The sequence below is a fragment of the Clinocottus analis genome, unplaced genomic scaffold (assembly GCF_023055335.1).
Source record: "Clinocottus analis isolate CAN_PGR_092001 unplaced genomic scaffold, fCliAna1.0.p SCAF_15, whole genome shotgun sequence".
Classification (NCBI taxonomy): Eukaryota; Metazoa; Chordata; class Actinopteri; order Perciformes; family Cottidae; genus Clinocottus; species Clinocottus analis.
In genome coordinates, this window is record NW_027175876.1 from 12327080 (window position 1) to 12348835 (window position 21756).

General features: G+C 44.4%; 1 protein-coding gene across 8 annotated transcripts in view; it reads left to right on the forward strand.

Moving 5' to 3' along the window:
* The window catches only part of man1a1 (mannosidase, alpha, class 1A, member 1), a 114642-nt gene extending 93382 nt beyond the window's left edge, over positions 1 to 21260 (forward strand). Inside the window, exons 6-14 of one of the 8 annotated variants that reach the window (XR_011077513.1) lie at positions 5025 to 5148; positions 5735 to 5828; positions 9426 to 9541; positions 12437 to 12656; positions 13635 to 13807; positions 14168 to 14283; positions 17707 to 17824; positions 19248 to 20105; positions 21034 to 21260. Coding sequence is in view for 3 of the 8 variants with exons in the window: in XM_068576863.1 (XP_068432964.1) it covers positions 5025 to 5148; positions 5735 to 5828; positions 9426 to 9541; positions 12437 to 12656; positions 13635 to 13807; positions 14168 to 14283; positions 17707 to 17824; positions 19248 to 19340 (1054 nt within the window). In the remaining 5 variants the exon portion in view is untranslated. Of the gene's footprint in view, positions 1 to 5024; positions 5149 to 5734; positions 5829 to 9425; positions 9542 to 12436; positions 12657 to 13634; positions 13808 to 14167; positions 14284 to 17706 lie in introns of all 8 variants that reach the window. The other 7 variants (XR_011077514.1, XM_068576863.1, XR_011077515.1 and 4 more) reach the window with 7 other exon arrangements.
* The last annotated feature ends 496 nt before the right edge of the window (positions 21261 to 21756 follow it).

A 21756-nucleotide genomic window follows, 5' to 3' on the forward strand; every position in this document is an offset into this window, starting at 1 on the left:
GCAGCCATGATTTAAGGCCTCTAATTAAGTTGCTAACTGTGCATCTATCGCAATTCACATTTTCTTTGCGCCCGGAGGAGAAGTACAATAGATTTTAAGACAAGAGAGGAAGAGATATTGAGGGGAGAAAAGCAGGAGGGAAACAGAGGTCATGGCATGTTAGTGGAGGAGGACCGACACACAAAAACGTGGCTAAAATATAGACTTCAAATTAATTGGAGGAGTACCAGAGGAGCGTGAGAGGGCACTTCCTGGTGTGACATGCTAATTTATGGAGATGGATTTGCCTTTTCGTTTTTTTTTTGGGGTTACCGCTTGGCATCACCGAATTAAAATCAGTGTTGTAGTCACTGCAGAATGGACTGGAGGGTATAAAAAAATGCCGGCTAGGATTTTTCATTTCACAGGTTGAATAAGAAGAAGATTGGACAGCCCCGAAAGAACAAACAAGACAGACAGCAAGAGAACGAGATTATGTCCTCTCATGCAAAACCTTCAGAATTCACAATGGCATCGATCCAGATGTGTCTGAGATTTATACAAATAACTTAGTTATGTCACCTCGGTGCCCCAGAGTTTCTATACTGTAGGTCTCTTCACAGCAACTCGGTCAGACATACTGCAATGCAGGGGCATTAACCTCCAAAGATCACCAATGCAACCTAAACAAAGGGACCTTCCAGATCTGTGTGCTGCTAGTGAGTGGGGAGAATATGTATATAGTCACTAGATGCATAGCTATCTGCGTTTCGATGTAATAAGTGACCGTGCTAGCTGATGTCTCTCTGCAGAATGTGTCTGTGGTTGCTCGTAATGACGGCAGCTGTTGAAAACACAGAAAGGCTTCAATCAAATTTAACTACATACTCATCTGTGTTTATCACCTGCGCCAACCATTTATGTCACACTTCTACCAGCAACCACGGACGCATTTGGCTGAAAGTCACCAGTTAACACGGTCACTCGTTAAACTGGAACACCTGTCGCTCTGAAACACCGTCCCCCTGTCTGGATCCCGTAGAACCTTGAGCCACGAACGTCCAACAACATGAGATGTTGATGCTGTTAACAGTTTGGATACAATGTTAAAAGCTTTCTCACTCGTCTGGACGGCTGAGGCAAAACGCCGCCTCCCCTCTCAACATGCACAAAGCTGATTTTGATGATGTCCGTTTTGGCATCACAAAAATTGTACCCAAACATTTTTACCCAAACATCATTAATTCGATTGTGGCTGGCCTGATTTCACATCTTCCTTACAACCGTTGTGAACCAGGATTATATGTTGGCTAAGCAAATGAATGAAAAGCTTTCAGCATGGACTATATCCTAGTAGCCAAACAAACAGCATCATAACAGTCCTATCAGAGGTGGATGATGGCGGCTGATCTCTTGATTTACGATAAAAGCTCAATATCTGCTTTGATATATTCGTCGAAGCCTTGCATATTCTCATAAAGGAAGCCCTCCCTCTAGGTCACCATAACAGTGTGCTTTTCAGTGTGCCACATTTCATTACCATGGCTTGGTGTAAAGCATGAGGACAAAGAGAGAGACACCAATCTGCCTCCTCTTAGTAAATTGAATTAACAGAGTTTTTATTCAGCCAGCTTTTGATTTAAATCTTCATACCCCCCCCCCTGACTGTGAAACATTCAACCAACTGAGATCATAAAACAGTCAACAGGAGAAAATCATCCCCATTTTGCATGAGATTTTATTGCTTTATCTTTGTCAGATAAAGTCCCCAAATTAGTTTAAATCACCCGTTGAGTCGGCTGATTAAAGAAAAGCTCAAACATTGACCACTTTATTGAGGTACGGTCTGTTGTGCGAGAACAGTTCTAAACCAAACAGTGGTTTAATAGCTCAGAGCTTGTAATAACTCTCATTACATACGAGAACGGGAATGTGGAGCGTGCTAGTTGCCTTGGAAAGTGGGCCACCAGGACAACAGTGGACGCCCATCAGATGGACCGATACAGTCGTGTTGTGCTGTATGTCGATGGATGAATGCCAGTTTCCAATCCCAGTCCAGGATGTGACTGGAGCAACAAAGGGTTTCCGTCATGAAACGGGCTCGAGTGCCCCTCAGTAGCTCTTGAAACATTTCTCCCAAAATGGAGCAGCGGCAGCTTGCTGACCCAACGATTTCATTGGGTTTACCAGCATTAATGTGATTTTCCAATCACGGGTCGTTTACTGCGGCGCTGTTATTGCAAGCGAGGAGTCGATGCATTTTATTTCAAACTCACCCCCATCTCTCCAACAACAATGGTGATTGTGGGTTTGGGTCCATTTGGTTTGTCCCTCCCTATTGTCAGTTGTGTTTTACTATGGTAACACAGCTTGCTAATCTCATAGGTGTTGTTTATACAATGCAGTTATAAGAGTCAGTAGGATGTCACTTAAAGCAATAAGTTCAAGTTCATTTGAAAGGAACTATTGTACTGCATAAGCAGTTGTCTTTGCTTACGGAGACTTTTTGTGTCGGCTGAACGATGTTTTACAAGTGACACTTATAATCCCTTCCCGAGGTAGAGTGGAGGCATGGAGATAAACGCACAACTTTCCAAGCCGCCTATGTGGTGTTACAGGTTAATACTACGTAATAATGTCAGCTATACAGCCCTATCTAACAGCCACTTTATGGGAGTGGTCATACTAGCACCACCTCACTGTTTCGAACCCTTCTAGGGTGGATTTGATTGCCCGTTGCTACAACTGTCATATGTAAGAGGAAGTGTGTTTTATTTCTGTGAACATATTATTGCTGGAAGCACATTCTCAGTGTCGTATTTGGTAGTAGTTGAATAACTTAAATAGCTGTGCTCAGTCTTGCATTTATCTTTCTTAAACATGCGGCTCCCGTGGCCAGATTGCCGATATTCCTTCCACACCCTTATCCATCCGTCTCCGAGGATTTCTTTTCTATCTGCTCTTCATTGGTTTGTGTGTTTGGTTTCCGCAGCAGCTTTTCTCTGCTGTCTGTTGTTTTGTTCTCTTTAACAGGGATTTGGTTTTTCCTCACAGCGGGGCTTTTAGAGGGATCGGGCTGAACAGGGCCGACTTGGAACGATGCGCGTTTACCTCCATGCCTCCACTCCACCTCGGAAAGGGATTTAATGTTCATCACAGGGTTTACAAAAGGATTGAAAAAGATGGATAGACAGATCGTGTTGACTGAGGCGGGAAGTGTAGGGTGTTGAGAAGTTAAAGGAATAATGTTGTTTGAGTAGCTGGAACACTAAACGACGCTGTATAGTTTGGATGTAAAGCACAATGAAGAACTTTCAGATTGTGTTGATTTTGGCCGTCCCTGTGGGCAAAAGTGGGAGTGTTTTCCTGAGCACCTTTTTAGAAAACCTCTCCTGTTACTGCAGCAGGGTCTGACTGTGTGACCGCTCAGTCCTGGTTGTAGGTCTACCGAGCCTCCCGCCTTTCCCTCCAGCAGGTCCAGCAATACGGCCACCAATCCAGCAGCGCGGTGGCGGAGCAGCTATGGAATATTTTTTTAATAATACTGGAGTTTTTCTTTTCCTCGGTAGCTTTCCATGCAAGGTTTTTAGCTGTTACCATTCCCAGTAGAGGGGTTGGCAGATGGGGGTCCAACCAAAGTGACTGCAAAACAAAATGCAGCGTGTCCTGTGTTGTCGGTCTTTGCTAGGCTCTGAGGTAAACGGAAAGCAATCCAGCTGTCTTTTCAACCGCGGTGCCAACAATAACACCAATAGGAAACGCTGGGGGTGGGGCGGGGGTTGCACAAATACAACACATTCAACTTTTTGGGCAGGTAATCATGGAATTCAATATCCCAATTTAATGGCTGCATCAGTCTAAATCCAACCAACACGCTGCCCCAACCTTAATCAAACCCACAGTGATGGGATTTCCCCCCACCATGTTATGTTCTCTGACCCTGATATCTGCTCACTGCCTGATGGTGGTCTTCTCTGTGTCGGGTTGACTTGATTAAATCCAAGGTGTAATGGGAAACAAATTATGGCTTGTGCGGCATGATGAGTTGAAGGGGGACTAATTAGTATGTTCACCCATCTCTTTATATATGGCACTTAATCCTAATTCACATTCCTCCTCCTCCTTTTTCTTATTTGGAGGATGTCTCCCGTGTGTGTGCAGTTCATGTCCTCATGTCATTGTTGCAGTGCACACATCCTGTGTTTCAGTGTAGAGAATTAGTAATATGTATTCATGAGTAGTTACTTGAAGCATCGCCACCAGAGTCATCAATCTTTAGGCTGGAAGTGATCTGTCAGTGGCTCTAATGATCTCACACACACACACACACACACACACACACACACACACACACACACACACACAGACACCCTGCTGCTCGGTCTTCTGTCCTTGTTGAACGTGCCAGAGGTTGGCAACTCTCACATATGGTCGGAGGGTCGAGGCGGCTTCATCGTCACTACAGGCAGCGTCAGGGGTGACGGTTGGGATCCGTCCACTCTGACTGACTGACCTCGAGACATCCGCTAGGATATGAAGTGCTGCCTAAGTCGAGTGTGTATGTGTGTGGGGAGGAGGTAGGGGGGGCAAATGGCATCCATTAATATGACAGATGGAGAGTGAGGTTAGCTTTTAGTGTCGTTAATGTAAGTCGGTCCGTATCCATTTTTAGAATAAATGTCACTCAGAAGTAGAAGACGTCTTCCTGAAACACCGTGTAAAGCACAAGAACATTTTAGTCGTCTTCACAATTCAAAGTATGACCGCTGAGTCACCGAGAGGATTTACTGCCTTTGTTCAGCTGTCAGTTCCATATCGAGACAAGCAGGTTTTCAGCGTGCCGAGGAATTTTTCTGTTTTCTTTCTGACATGACTCACAGTAGAATCTTGTGTCTTTGCGAACAACACGTTAAGGTGGTTCTGCTTGTCGCTGTTGGAAACAAAACTGCACAGAAAAAATATTAAGCAGCTAAAGTGCGTCAGTCTTGTTGTGCTGTGTGTTAAACATAACCGTCTTGTCTCCTCCTCTTTTCGTCTTTGTCCAGCGGCATTGGCAGAAACTGGCCCTGGGCTTCAGGCGGCAGCAGCATCCTGGCAGAGTACGGCACCCTGCATCTGGAGTTCATGCACCTCAGCAAACTCTCAGGGAATCCTGACTTTGCACAGAAGGTAACAGTCACGCTTGAGAATAGATGGTAATACCGTTTTCCACAGTTAATGGCGGCATCGGCGCTGGCTTTCCACACGCACTCTTTGCACTCTGGAGGCGTCTTCCTGGAAGCAACAAGAAGTGCAGTTTAAAGCAGACTCTCCACCCCTTCACCTTATTTCTCCATGGATAAATTGATTACATCAAATATGAAACATTTTCTGTCTTTTCAGAGTGCTTCATCCAAACCTTTTACAGACATTTCCACTTGTGATGTTTTGAATTAGAGGAGTTGTTCCGATACAGATAGCAGTATCTGAAACGCAACCTAAAATTCAAGGTCGCATAATCGCGAGTCAGCGAGTCTACTCGCTGATCCAATGTCACGTCATCACATCACTCATCAGATTGCTGAGGCTGCTCGATCTGTACATCCTGCCCGAAACGAGCAAACTGCGACTAAACACCTGTGGGTTAAACAATCTCCTGTAGCCGGTTATGTCCTTGATGATGCTACAATGTGAACAACAACAATTGTGTTGGAATCCGCAGGAGCAGAGCTCGGTAAACGTTGTTGCATTCGTGCTCTCTCCCTTTTATCAATAGGTGATGAACATCCGGAAAGTGCTGAATCGTCTGGACAAACCACAGGGGCTGTACCCCAACTACCTGAACCCCAACAGCGGCCAGTGGGGCCAACGTAAGTCCTCTTCAGCCTTCTCATCACAGCCCACTCAATTTATTCTTCATCCACAATGTGTTTTGGGAAACTTTGAATACAGTGGATCATCCGTATGAACTGGAAGTAAAAGGGCTTCTTTGGCCCTTCACCGGTTGCAGAGAGAGTCAACATTGAATGTCTTTGTTTAATATCGCCTCTCAACTGTGATGCACATCAGTGTGGCTAAATGGTTTCTGCCCTGTTTGCAACACAAACACAGGACCTCATGGTGAAACCGAGGGAGAAAAAGGGTGCATGAATACTGGGTGATTAGCATGAAAATCACAGGCTGAAATCGTTGGGTTAATGATAACCTGGACTTCAAGGCTGATATCAGAAACATTTATAGAAATCAGCATTTGTCTCTTGAAGAAAGGCGCAGAGGTTCGACCTTTCTTTTCCCTAGACGACGCTGAAACACTAATGCCTGCAAATTGCTACTTGTCTTGATTTGTCAATGCGCTTAATGCTGCTCTTTCAAAGAAAAGTGTTCCACACCTGTAATTTGTTCTGATGAAGACCAGAAATGCAAATATCCTTCTGATGTTACAATGATTTCCCAGGCTCCTGATCCTCTATTACACTTTTAAAGGTGACAAAGTTGAATCCAATTATTGCACTTACATAATCTCCTGCCATAATTTCTAGAGCTCCTTATTAGAGCTCTCAGATCCACCGACTACTTTTTATTAAGAACCGTCTCTGAGTAAAGCTGAAAGGATGCGTTAATAAATTGATGAGTAGCGAGATACAAATTTGCTAGGTAACTATTCTCTGAAAGGTGCCGATTGTTTTTCATGGTCTAAATTAAACTCCTCCTCCTCGATCTCTACCTTTAGCTCACGTATCCGCTCAGCCGTCTCCCTCTCACAGATTGTGATTATAAGGTATTGTGAATCGATTATCAGACTCTTTAAACCACGTAGCTGAACGGGTAATGATGATAATTGATGAGTGCTCATGGAAAAAAATAAAGAAACATATGGAGTTAAAGAGAAACAGATGGTGTATAATTCAACAAGGTATAAAGTATAGTTTGGGAGAGAAAATCCATCAGTAAAAGCCTCTTCAATGACACTTGTCACACGTCGGGGAAATCTGCAGATGAGTAGATATAATTAAAGTGACAATGACAAGAGAAGGGCCGCATACCAAGATCAGTTGTCAGCCCTTTATTAAGGCAGCTCAAAGTGATTTTTGACTTCTAGAGAGCAAAAAAGTGACTTCAGAACAAACTTAAAGTGACAAGCGTGATTTATATATTAAATCACCAGGTTCTCAAAGGATTACTTTTTTGGGGAAATTCTTGCAGAGTTGGATGAGAAGATTGACACCACTTTCTTATCTGTACGGTTACTTTGAAGCTACAGCCAGGAGACAATTGGCTCTTGTCATTGTCGCCTGAGACAGCAGAGAAATAGTCCAAAACCAACAGATTATTAGGCTTTGGTTCAGAAGAAATGATATTTAACGTGTCAATTTGCCAACTTAAGATGTGCTGTTTCTAGTCTTTATGCTCAGCTATGCTAACCCTCTCATGGCATCAACCTCACATGCAATAAGAGTACTAGTACTGATATTCTCAAGAGGGCGAGAGTGTTGTTGATTTTCTTTGTTGCATTCAACAAGACAGCTAATTAGCATGTTTCCCAAAATAAAAGTATAAAAGTTTACTTTAAATGTGTGCGTCTTTACTGGACTTTGAACAGTGATCAATAGCGATGGAGCGCCTGGGACCTGCATCTATTTACAAAGTGCCAAATCCTAACCAAAGTTATCTGAGTGTACTTTGCATATAGAGCAGGTCTGGTCCACACGTCTCCTTATAACATAATCCACAGAGACACGCGCTATCTCTTGGCAACAGTGGCCTTTCAAACGGGCAGAACCAGGCTCTGCCGCCACCGGTCGGGTTGGTACCTAAACACGACATCAGAAACATCAGATGAACAGTTATTGCTGCGGCGACGTCCTTTCTCCTTCCTCCCAAGCAGTGCAGAGATGAGGCAAAGTAGACCAACAATGGATTTAAAAACCGACTTTGTTTGAGGCTGTGTTTTGCAAACATAGTTGTACAGAAACATCAAGTACTTTGTAATTTATAGTTGTCAGACTGTGGTGTTTGAATCAATAGGAAGGGACACACGCAGAGGTGGAAGGAAATTGAAAATCAGCCAAAGGTGTCATTTGAAATGAGTGCAACTTAATAACTTTTCTTGCTCAATTTGCCTTAATAGCATTTCACCTTGTCGAGGTGTTTGTTCAGACCCGTCGCTGTTCTACATAAAACATTTCTCTTGATTCCCACAACAAAAAGAACCCGTTGTGGCATTAAATTAGAAATCTTTTGATCCGGTTTTATTATGAAGACTTTCATATCCATTGATATGCGTCAGAGTTTATTAGAGTCCTGGCTCCAGTTGTTTTTGATACCCAGCCTTTGATTTGTGGGCTGTTTATATCTGTGGTGGTTAAATATGGACCTGCACCTCTGGTCTACTTGCTTTTATTATCTGATCCATGAAACGTTGGATGAAGCCACTGAAAGCGCATCCACGGTTATAATTGTTGGCATTTAACTGACACTCTTAACCAGAGCCAGTAGCTGTGTTTTCATCCAAGTGCTTTATGCAAATGATGACACATCCGGTTAGGAATGTTGAATAGAAACAGCAAGTTTTAACAGGGGAAAAAAATAAATAAAAACGCTTTTATGCTTGTCTTAGCCAGAGAGGGTTTTTCATCTACAAAGGCATTATGCAATAGCGATGGGAATGCATTTGTTAAATAAATTATGACCCACGGATGTTTGCAGCCTAATGTTGTCTGAAAAATATCTCTCCACTACGGCCTCACAGAAATGCTGCTGTGTCTTTCATGTGCCGTACACACACGGGGAAAACCGAGTCATGTTTCAGGTTTATTTCCACGCTTTAGCCAAACAGCCGTTATGTTGCCGTGTGCGGTTAAGACGCGCTGAGTCATGGTTTCCACCCTCTCCCTCCCTCAGAGTTTGTATCAGAAATGCATCTACGCGTGAATTTTCCCTGAAATCAGAGGCTCTATTTTAAGCGCGCGCCGTCTCTCTCTGGATCTCGCGGCGCCCTTGTTTCAATATTGTTTTAATATCAAACTCGCAGTGGGTGAGGTTCTCCGATTGGCCCGGCGCCAGCCCATCTCCGCCACCTGCCTCCTTTCTTTTCCCTTCGAGATGATCACCGCTGACATTTAATCTCTGCGCTCCACAAACAGGGCTGGACTCTTGTTAATGACACATGCATATGGATGAGCCTTCACTGACGATCAGGATGGGCGAATACAGAAGCGCCGCTCGGCCGGCTGGAGGCTCGACAGCACACACACATAACAACACCGCATAATCTCACAGGCTGCACTGGAGGGGTGCTCTGTTTATAATGCACACATATATGTGGCCCTGTGCCATGCGAGGGTGATCGATGGATGGTCCAGCAGTTAGGCAGCATGCATGTAGGAGGCCTGTGTTTGTGTATATATATGTGTGTGTTTTTGTGTGTGTGTTTGTGTGTGTAATTCTTGTTTGTCGGTGTGTTGCAGATCATGTGTCCGTGGGGGGCCTCGGTGACAGTTTCTATGAGTACCTGCTCAAGGCCTGGCTGATGTCTGACAAGACCGACGAAGAGGGCAAGAAGATGTATTATGATGCCCTGCAGGTAACACACACACACACACACACACGCACACTCACAGAAATCTCTTCACTCAGAGTTAGGATGATTTTGACTCCTTTAAGGATTAAGCGGGAGGCAGAAATATTCTTGCCTTCAGTCACAGACTTCACCAGAGCTGCAACGATTGGTTGAATTGTACAAATTAAATTCACGAAAACAACTTACCTGGAATTGCTCAAACCGCACTAATGTGCCTCCAGCTGATTTCTGTTCGGATCACGGTAACGACGGGTGGTGCTGTCGTGTAGCTCCAGGCATCAAGCCAAAGTCACTGGAATGAGAAAAAAATCACTTTCGTTGAATCGTTGAACACAAGAGGCGCATATAGCGGGAAAAAAGTGAGGCGCTCAGCAACGCAAAAAGCAAATGAAAACAATTACAACGCACCGTCCCAATGTGCCTAAGACTTCACATGTTCCCACTACTCTCACTAGTGTGGATTTCTACCTTAGTCATTGCTCAAACATCAACCTCACCAGAGTCAGTTTCATTGACTTTGTGTCGGATTCATCTGGACCGAGAAGAAGACCGAGATGACACGAGACGTTAGCTAAATGTCTGACCACTACCTACTTTTAAATACCAGTGGAGATTGATATTATTTTCTTATCGTTCAATACTTTAGTGTCAGCATCTGCCTAATTATAATAATCAATGCATAGAGCCAGTTTTAAAATATGTTTTTTATATTATTATTTTCTCATCTCATAAAATTAGTGACAGCTTCTCCTCCTCTGCAAATGGGATGTCAGGGTTTTGTGACATTTGTTTATATTACAAAGTCAGTAATTTGTAGCCTTTCCAGCTGCAGTCGAACGTGAAAGAAATCAGCTGCAATACTAATAATCTGGAACATAAGAAGGCTCGTTAGCTTTTCATTTCGTATTGATTGAAAAAAAATAAAATTCAGTTTGAGTTTTTTCTCCCGACAGCTGTAATCGAACAACTGAGAAGAGAAATCATCATTTGTCACCTGTCTGCAGGTCCCTAAACGCACCATCTGTGAATGGTGTTCGGCGCCGTCTCTGTCCCGACCATCGCGTCATGTTGGAGCGCTGATCTCCATGAGCTGTAATTTCCAATCTGTTGCACACCTACCGCTGAGAAGTGCGGACCGTTGCTCGGCTGAAAGAGATCTAACGCTGTTGTGTTTTTCAATTTCAATTTCATCATCAACCGATTAAGATGTGGAAACGTAAACACTACACTGAAAAACTGTGAATATATATCATAAGGGAGGGTTTGAACACGGTGTTTACAGACCGGAGCTGCGTGGATGATAAAAAGCTGCTTGATGATGATAATAGCGGACAACAAACATGAGGTCAGCTTCAGAGATTGAAAACTGGAGCGTTGTGTTTATTCCTCGCCGCAGGGGAGATATTAAAGGAATCCGGCCGGCCGAATAACCTTGAAGCTGTTGAAGCTGGAGATAATAAAAGCAATAATTTACATGATGACACATAATCACCATAAATGTTTTCTGGGTCGACTGAGATTGCGACTGGTGTTTGGCTAAATTAGGTTCCTGTTTGACTCGTGTGGCTTCTTATTTTGCTTCAAGTGGAAATATTGCGATTTAGCATCCATCACTTTGACCACTGCTATTCTTTAATCCTCACTGCGGGAGCCAGATGGTGAGCGGGAGCAGATGAGAGATGATGGCGGAAACGGAGACAAACGCTTTTATGTGAGACGGCAGAGACATGGAGCAGATGAATCAACAGCCTCCTAAAGTGACTACACAGACACGCAGACAGCTTTTCTCTGTTTAAAACAAATTGTCAACTTAAGTTGTGGTGACAAGCGGCAGGTTCTCGGCTGGAGAGAGCCGACTCTCCAATTGTTTCTCTGTAGCACTCTGGGGAGCAAATATATTACACGGCAACTAAAACGCATCATTAACCATGCACGGATTCTTTACCCACAATCCCTCCTGATCTTCAAGGATTATAGGCCTTCTTGATTTATTTGCCTGGGAAGCAAGAGAGCGGCCAGCAGCAGCAGGGTGATTATCCGAGTCATAAATGATCAAATTATATGATATACGTTGGTTCTATATAGTCTGGGCCGTGTTAAAGGGTCAGTACACCCAAAATACCTCTACTGGAAGTACTATGAGTACATCTGGGATTTAGACACATCCCCTGTGCACCAGGCACTAACATATTTATTTATTTGTGCACATACACTTGATAGGCCACACGTAATTATGAATGTTAATCTGCTGTCACAAGTTTTGGAAAGTACTGTTACCGTTGAATTTCAAATGAATAAATACATCTCACTTTGAGCCCCATGAACCGAGTGCTGTGAAAGAAATACTTGATCCAGAAAAAGATCCGTTGTACGTCAACTGCTCACCCTGCGTGACCTTTTAATCCCAGAGCTTGAATTCACGGTGAAAGAAGACTTAAATAAACGCCGACAAGTCTTCATAATTTGCTGGGTTTTACAAACCAACTGTCCCACAACTCGTGCAGTGTAATCCAAGTCTCATTCATCCAGTCTCATGCGCACGACTTCCCAAACTCAAGCATTCACTAAAACCTGACTGTCAATAACACTCACTCACACTGGCAGACACCTTAAAGCTACGTGGTGTAAATGGTCGTCTGGTTCGGAGATACAATTAGTTTTATTTGATTTTTTTAAGCAACCATCCGTGAGCCTGGTCTTCAGAGATGGGAAGAAAAGCATGCGTCTTCACGTCATGTGTGTACGTTGCAATGGAAGGAATCTTTCAATAAAAATATATTCACCAGGTGAAAAGAAGCGATGTTCGACTCGGTCGGCAGCGTCACTTGTGGGATTCAGGAGCGAGGACCAACCCTCACCCTCGTCCGATAAAACCCTCGGTCACTCTTTGTCTTCCAGGCGATAGAGACCAACCTGATGAGGAAGTCGAGTGGCGGGCTGACCTACATAGCGGAGTGGAAGGGGGGGCTGCTGGAGCACAAGATGGGTCACCTGACCTGCTTCGCCGGAGGCATGATGGCTCTGGGTGCCGACGGGGCGCCCAGCGACAAGACGGGCCACCAGATGGAGCAGGCTGCCGAGATCGCCCGGACCTGTCACGAGTCTTACGCCCGAACCGGTAAATATGCACACACAGAGGACGCGGCGCACTTAAATGTTTCATGTTGTCCTTTTAATTGGTCGCTCTGGTTTTTAAGTTTGACAGCCTGTTTTGATTTAGGAGCAGCAGATGCAAGTTTGGCCCCATTTTCTTCTCTTTTTCATCCGATTCATAGGATCAATGAACAGAGTAAATCAGAAATGGTGGTTTTAGGCAAATTTAAAAGTCCTATTAATCTCCAGATCCACAGTTGCTCCATGGAGGAAGAACTTGGAGCCGAATATGTTTGTTAATACTTTGCTATATTTCTAACGGTGACAGCATCTTCTCCTCTAAAGTAAGGACGTCAGGTTTTCCAATGCTTGTCATTAAATTAGCGTCATTTCAAATACAAGCGGTCTTATTTACAAGAATAACATTTTAATCCAGTGCCAGACATTGTGGGGAATGGAGAAATTATTTTTTCATTGACGTAGGTGTAACATTATGTAAAAATATGAATGACTATAAATAGTACAAACAATAACTTTAAAAGAAAGAAAACCCGATGTAATCGATATTCTTGTAGGTTTTTGTTCCTGTGATCTTCAGATAACATTGTTTTGTTCCGTCCTAAAGCTCCCGTGTGTAACTTTCATGTTGTTGGTTCTGGCGCTCCCTGTGGACACAAGCGGTAGTGTTTTAAAGCGCAGCCTCCCTGCCGGCAGCAGAGCTCTCTGGAGTCTGAGCTGGAGGAGTTTCTGATGCGGGTCGTGAATTGTTTCTTCTGATTTCGGGGGAATCTGACAGGCATTGGGAATAAATATGTAGGAATAGACGATATGCTCCTCGCTGACGGTCATGTTTACTTATGTGGCGATAAAGAGACATCCGTTTTAGAGACTGTTTTATAACCAGTTCAAAGTTCCTTATAGTTACTTTAGATCTTATACTGTATGTAATGAGGGTAAAATATGATTGTATGCTGCTTAATATACAATAATTCCTCCTCTCTAGCTTTGAAGCTGGGACCCGAAGCCTTTCGTTTTGACGGAGGAGTTGAGGCCATCGCCACCCGGCAGAACGAGAAGTACTTCATCCTCCGTCCCGAGGTCATAGAGACGTACATGTACATGTGGAGGTTCACCCACGACCCCAAATACAGGGAGTGGGGCTGGGAGGCCGTTCAGGTACAACATTTGTTCATTACATTTAAAATGAGCTTTTTTTTTGTTATATTGCATTCAGCACGAGCGTGGCAACGTTGAAAGATATTTTCTCACACCGCACATGGCTTTTAATTTAAGATTTAATGTCGGTGAAGTAAAGTAAGTCCTTTTAAGATAACGGGGCTGGCAGTTTCTCACATGCTCTTAAAGAAAGACGGGACTGAAGCTTACGGGAGGTCAATTTATTTGACTTGAATTTATATTTAGAAAATATCCGCCCCAGAGGTTGAGCGATATTTTAAGTACATGAAGAGTTTGATTGATGTTGCGAGTCACTGATGTCTTTCTGTCCTCCTGCTGTGCGCCTGCGTCTCCTCTCAGGCGCTGGAGCAGCACTGTAAAGTAGAAGGAGGCTACAGCGGCGTCAGAGACGTGTACGCTTCAACCCCCAACCACGACGACGTGCAGCAGAGCTTCTACTTGGCAGAGACGCTCAAGTAAGACACACACACACACACACACACACACACACACACACACACACTTCTCCACTTCTGTCCTCTCATGATTTTACTGTCATTGCATTTCATGAGGGGACAAGGCCCTTGCATCCCCAAACCGACAGACACACACATGCACACACACACACACGCACACGCACGCACGCACACACACGCGCGCGCAGTATGATGATGTTGTCATTCATGGAGACTGAGCTCCAGAGAGTTTGCTAAGGTCACCGGCAAGTCTTCTCCCACACAAACACATTGAGGGAATCTTTTCAAGGATCGTTTATTGTCATTCTTGCACAACAAAATGCAGCCGTAGCCTCGTCTATTCACGCCGCGCATGAAGAAACATGGAAAAAACAAACGCAGAATTATATTCCTGCGGGGCGTTTTGCGTCAGGAGGAATGTAAACAGCAGCAGCAAAACAACTGCTGAGGAGATGACATGGCCGACTTCTTCACATCCGAAAGATTCCACACCAGGGAATCATCGTCCATCAGTGGTCGAGCGTCGTTGATGTATGCGAGGCAGATTACGCTGCTCTTCATCCAATCCCGCTTCTTCCTTCTCCTTCGTTGATGAGTATAACGCTGACACATTCATCACACGTGGAGCTACTGGACACCGTATCTGCACTGCTGTCACCACGGCACCACGATTACCATAATCTGAGAATGTAAGGAATTAAAAGTGCAGCTTAAAATCAAGAGTTGTAAAAAAAAAATGAAATCACGTATTTGGGGGTATTAAGTCTCTCCTCGACAGTAGTGGTCAGACAGTAAATGAGATAAAGAGAGCATTGGATGATATTAATCTCACACGTCGCTGGTTGGACTCAAACTGGGGATGACGTCTCCAAAACATCAGGCGCATTCAGTTAGTTTCAGAAAGCCAGCGAGTATTAACGTTTTGAACCGGAACACATTTGTAGTTTATTTATCCGTTTATTTGATAGCTCTAATTGGTTATTAATGAACCGTCCTGTTGTTGCCGCATCGGACCTCCTTTCACACCCGGCTGCATGTCAGAAGTGGTGTTTTTATGGCACGTTACTATAAATCATCAGGCATCTCATAAAGAAAAAGCCTGCTTCTGATCCCGTGGATTACATCGAATCCATTTGTGATGCAGTAACAAATCTTCTGCTCTTCCTCCCAACTCATCATCCTCTCAGTTTCCCTCCGCCATCATCGAAATGTGTACGGCCTCTCCCCGTTCACCTCCTCTTCTTCAATCATTTTTATTCCCTCCCCCGCACCAGACAGCTGTTGACATGAAGTCAAGGTTAGTGGCGGCCCTGATGGGGGCGGAGTGCCATCAATGCAGCTTTTTATATTTCATAGGCAGTACATTTTAACAAGCGGCGCCTCTGCCGCTGATTACACCGCACAAAGTGAGAGGTCTGGATTCCCTCGAGGTCCATCAGGCTGTGACACACAGATACAGACTGTTTGGTTTTCTGGAGGAAAAAAAAAAAAAGCCCGACTGAGCATAAAAAAGTAAAACGAGCTCTGAATATCTTTTATAGGCTTGATCAAATGTTTTCCATCTGAGTGCAATTGACCAGCAGCCTGCACGCTGCGACGCAGCGATTGCCTCATCGGTCACTTCCACGATAGCAGAGACGGACCTGGGAATATCAATCCCATTTAGCGCCATGAGTCTAATCCTCCTAATGTTACCCGGGGATCTTGGCATCGTGCTGATCCACTTCCAGTATCCATCTTTACCGCTGCTGCCAAGGACACGGCCATACCTCACGCCGCTGTCTGTCTTCAATCACTCACTGCCGTCTCCCGGCGGGCGGAGGAGCGGAGGCCTCTTTGGTCTGACGACACGCATGTCGCCCCTCGTCTTCGCCCCGATTTAGTGTTTTCCTCCACGTACGCGCCTTCAATAACTTTCTTCTTATTGATCTCGCTCGTCATGATGAAATCTCAACTGTCCAAAAGCTCCCCTTGTTGACGTAGCCTCGTAGCGCTCCTTGTTTTAATAAGCTCTGATGACATTGAACCGCAGCATTTCATCACTTCAGGTTTCATAAGCTGGTCTGAGTCTGAGCCACACCCATCGTCTCCCTCTCCCTCCCCCCTCTCTCTCTCTGTTCCACATCTGTTTCATATTTCTTTTGGCAGGACTGCCGATAAATATTGCAAACGCTGAGCACAGAAACAACATCTCGAAATCTATAAAACCACTGAGGGGTGAAGTTTAGATCCCAAAATGAGTCATCTTCAACCTATTGTTTATTTATTAGTATAATTTGACAGCAAAAGAAAAGAAATGTTAACTTTAAATCCACTTACACATTTCCCTCCAGAGCATTTTGCTTGTGTTTTTCTCAGTTGTCTTGTCTTCAGCCAAAGGAGCCATAAACTAGACTTTATTGGGTGAGGAACCTTCGGTAACATCATCATTTGTAAGCACGTTACTGCTTTTCTCCAGCTCATGGAGTGGTGGAAGTGATGTTTTTTATACACAATTCAGACACTTAAGGGAATACTTCCCCCTCAAAATGATCCTTTGTATATCAATCGCTCTGTGTTCGCTTGAATTCTTGAGTAAAACTGTGTTTTAAAAACACGCCTCTCCGGTGAACGCAGAAGAAGAGAGAAAAACAAATCTTGATGAGTTGATGGAAATGGGGCATTAAACAACAGCTAAACTATGTCAAAACATCAGTTTACAAGCCCGGTGCAGTTTAATCCGAGGCTCCGTTACCCAGGCGTGTGCTCACGACTTCCCCAAACATATGCGTCTTTGCCAAGACCTTACTCGTTCATACACTTCCACACAATTAGTCTCACGCTTGCAGAGCGACTCGTGTTTTAAATATTAAGGTCACATACCGCTTCAACACCAGGAGGGAACGGCTTCAGTCCACCTGGACTAAGGCTTGGACTGATTTAGAGGTGTGTGTGTGTGTATGTGTGTGTGTGTGTGTGTGTGTGTGTGTGTGTGTGTGTGTGTGTGTGTGTGTGTGTCAGTGGTTCTCAAACTGTTGGGCGTGACCTTCTAGTGGGCCGCGGGGTAGATGCAGATTCTTAAAATATATGTATTTTTTTGGATTGTTTTTGTTTTAGGAATCCTTCATTAATCCCACATTATTCTCTGCATTTCACCCTCCTTAGTAATTAAGGAGCTTTGTGCTGCTGTGAAGCTCTGGGGCTTCAGTGTCTTGCTCAAGGACACTTCAGCTTGAAACTATGGGGAGAAAACAGGGACCCAACCGGCTTTCTCTAATCTTTTTTGCCAAATAGGAGTTATTTTTTTGCACATATATAACTTTATTTGCATTGTTTTAAGAAAGGGATTGTGTTTTTTGTTGTGGGCGTGTTGGTTCCTCCAGTAAAGGCTGTGTTGGGTGTTGGATCGGCTGTAGTGACCCCTCCTCCCTCTGTCTCCTTCAGGTATCTCTATCTGCTCTTCTCCGACGACGACCACCTCCCGTTCGACCACTGGGTCTTCAACACCGAGGCTCACCCTCTGCCCGTCATCAGGAAGGACAAGACGGACATCCCCAACGAGGTGGAGTAGCGGGCCCGCCCCGCGCCGGCGTCAGAAACAAGTGCAAGAACCTCTGCTCCTGTATGCCTGAGCCTCCAGCTGTCTGTCTGACCACAGTTTAGCCATTTGGAGTCCCCAAAGGTTACAGGTCCTCTTGATTGGGATTTCACCTTTTTTTTTTTTCTTTTCTTTTTTTTTAAATGGGATCAAAACAGAAATCAAATCCAGTTCTTTTTTTGCTTCTGTCATTGCTGACATGAACCAACAAATTTACTGCCGGATACCGTCATAACTCAAGAGAGTGACACCAGGCGGGTATTGAGTGTCGGTAACGTGCTCGCATTGTGAAAGCGGTACTCTCGGGCGATGTCATTACGTCACGTGGCTGTTTCTTACTCTTGTAGTTGTTTTAAACTCATCCAGAGGGAGCGCTCGGACCATCGCGTCACTCGTCGGTGGCTTTGTTGTTAGTAGCTACGGCTTTTTGTGAAGGAGAACGCTGGCGGATCGGAAACCAGTCGTCTCCTAACGTGGATATTTTGGACCTGAGCACCAGGCGTCAAAACCCTGCGGCTTACATCGGAGGATTACAAGGACGACCGTGTGAGCTAAAGGGATGCCCAGCTCGCTTCTTTTTCCTCTGCTGTACCGCTTCAGTATCTGGACAAAGCACCGCTTTCCCCGCCCCCGCAGCTGTTGCCGAACACCTCCACCCGACCTCTTCGTCTTCAGAGTGGCAATATGTGTTTTCTAAAAACATGTGGTTGTCTCTGTGGAGGTCAAGATGCAGCCCGAGCCTCTTTTTATAAACCCGCAGAACTTTAAAAGACCTGTGATCCCTCTCTTTCGTGACCTTGAACAGCCGACTGCTTCTCCCTTCCTCCCGAGTGTGAGGTGTGACACAGAGCCGCCACACCAGCGCTCTCCACCTGACAGTAGCCCCGCCCCCCACCACGTTTACACAAAGCTGTCGCTGTCCTTCAGATCGTCTCTGGTTCATCTGTATCTTCGTCCGGCTTTTTAGGTTTTATTACCCTTCCTCACATTTGCAAGCTATGTTTCCGGGGATTGACCGATACGAAACTAATGAAAACTAATCTAAATCTAGTATTTAGTATTTTTCCCCCCGCCAGATTCATTCGTTGCTATAAAAACAACCCAGTCAGTGATTACAGGGTTTTGAAAGTACAAAAATAAAAAATTCAATCTGACCTCCAGGTCCACTTTTAATGGTTTCTCAGCTGTAATGGAGCATGAAGATTCGACTGTAAGATGCAGCCAAATCCTTGGGAAGAAAATATTAAGTGGACCTTTGAATTTGTTTTCTTCATTTTATTACCTATTTTTTCCATTGAAATGAAGAAATGTCATGTTGATTCTTCAGATGAAATCTCTTCTGCAATTGTTAATATGCCTCAATGAACGTTTGGACCTCATTCATCAGCCAACCCGCTTGTGGGTGTTTCTCTGTGGTGCCGCCGCTTCTTCCCGTCTCCGTCCTCCGGCTCCGGCCTGTCGGATCGTCTCTCCTCTATGAGGGGACTCTGGACTCTGGTACGCTCCACCGTCACACGCACGAGAAGCCATACTGACTCGAAACCGCTTCACCATTCTGTCTATGCTACACCTTGTGCTCTTCCTGTTCTACCTTTTCATCCTGGTTGCGAGCTCGTCAGAGTCTGTTATTGAGTTTGATTTTTATAGGAAAGATTTCTCCTGATGCCACACAGAACTGTAGCCAGATAAACCCCGTTTAGTCTTCAAGCGAGTGCCTTCACTGTCGCGAACGAGGAGCCGGAGGGAAAAGCAGCTCACGCAAACACAAAAGATTTGAGTTTTAAATAGAGCTTGAAGTAAAGTCCCCATGCCTCAGATGAGCGTCGTACCAAAACTAGACACTGATTGAAATATAATTTCTGCTTTTTTTTATTTGATATTTATGTAACTTTGGCTGTAAAGCAGCCATCTGACGATCACTTGATTTAATATCATAATTAAATAGTAAATATTTGATTTTTCCCGAGGCCGATGTCTGTCAGGAACCGGTTTGAGACCAGTAGGAGTCCAGACCAGTAGGAGCCCAGACCAGTAGGAGCCCAGACCAGTAGGAGTCCAGACCAGTAGGAGTCCAGACCAGTAGGAGTCCAGACCAGTAGGAGTCCAGACCAGTAGGAGTCCCTGTCAGCAGTCATTTCCTGGACAACACTGCCATCTAGTGGTGAGATGTTCCTGTTACAGCCCACATGGGACCAGGGCTGAATGACTGCAGTCAAACGTGTTGGTGGGAACGGCGTGTTTATCAGTGAGTGTTGCATCACAAGCTTGACTTCCCAGAGTGCTGGAAAAACGGTTGAATCCCGCGACCTAAGTACAAATATCTGCACCTCTCAGTCTTTAAAATACGGTTTATTCGGTTCCCTTTTGCAGCTTTAAAGATTTTTGGCCCACGTATCATCAGAGCAACACAAAGCGTTCGAGCTAATGTTGGTTTTAAATCCAACAAACCTGCTTGTATTAATTCAGTAAAAGGCTAAACTACCCTTGGAAGGACCAACACAGACATATCAGTCCCTTCCACTTTGATGTAGTCTGTAGATGCTGAGCTGTGAGGAAATCCCTCCGCGCTTCATGCCACTGTACAGACGACGGTGTCCTCGAGTTTAATCTGTGTTTTTGTTTAGCTGCCGTTGGTTTAGAGGCATTTATTATCCGCGTGGTGTCGTCTTGTAATGGTTGATTTTTGCTGTTAATTTATTCTGTCGTGCTCGTCATAGGACTTGGAGGGTTTTGGAGCTCTGTGGGTTTACTGGTTCATGACTAGACCCGTTACTTTTTGTGTTGTGATTGCATATTTGTCCACCAAAAGAAGACATTCTGAACTGAATTTAAAGGTGCAGGTCTTGCATTTTTCAACATCAATGATGTTAAGTTACCATAAGGGTCTTATCATTTTTGTACATATATCAAATCCACGCTGTTGGAAATGAAATGTAGGTGTTAAAAATGTGAGACATGGTACTTTTGAAGGGATGTGAGCAGAAACATGGTTTAAAGAATGACCTGTGAGTCAATCAAACAACACTACGGGAGGATAGAAATCGTATGAATGTACCATCCAATGTGAAGTGAAGAATATTTTATATGCGTTTTCTTTTGTTGTCTTCTTGTGTTGACTTGTTTGTGCTTATTTTTTGCCTTTTTTTTTCATTTTCTGCTTTCATCTTGGAAAGCACAAAAAGGGGAATCGATGAATGCAGCCGGAGGAACGTCTTTAGTTTCAGCCGAGGCGACACGCCGGTAACGTGGGAAACGATCCGAATCCGAGGCGCGACGAAGGCACATTTTACATTTCATTGTCTCCATTTCGACACGTGAACACGGACAAGCAGCAACAAACAACCCGGATGTGTTGGAGTGTCCATCACACAGGATGAAATAAATAATCTAAATCCAGTTACCAACTGGGGCCGCGTTAAGTTTTATTGAGTCTTTAAGTCGATTGTTAGAAAGTCTCGTGTGGTTTTGTGGTCCAGCTGGAAAGTTAAATAATAAAATGATACATAGACAGCTGCTGCAGCGATGGGTGGTGAGGTGGTGGTGGTGGTGGTGGTGGAGCATATTTTTTGTGGTGGAAGTCAGCGAGTAGCTTCCTGGTCGGTGTTCCTTCCTTCACGGTTTGAAAACCAGAACATAATATAAAGATAAATCTATTTAAGGCTACTGGAGGTGTTGATGAATCTGAAGTTCAAGCTCCATTCATAATCTTACAATGATTGTAAAGAAGGCGGCTGTTTGTGTTGTTGTTTTCCTCGTAGAGCCTAGATTTGTTGGAGCAACTCTACTTTTTTTAATTAGACTTTTAGGGCACTTTGGGGATTATGAAGACGTTAACGTAACAAACCCTCTACGTTGGAAGCGCGCAGACTTAGAGTCATCTCTGATTTGTGCCTTGT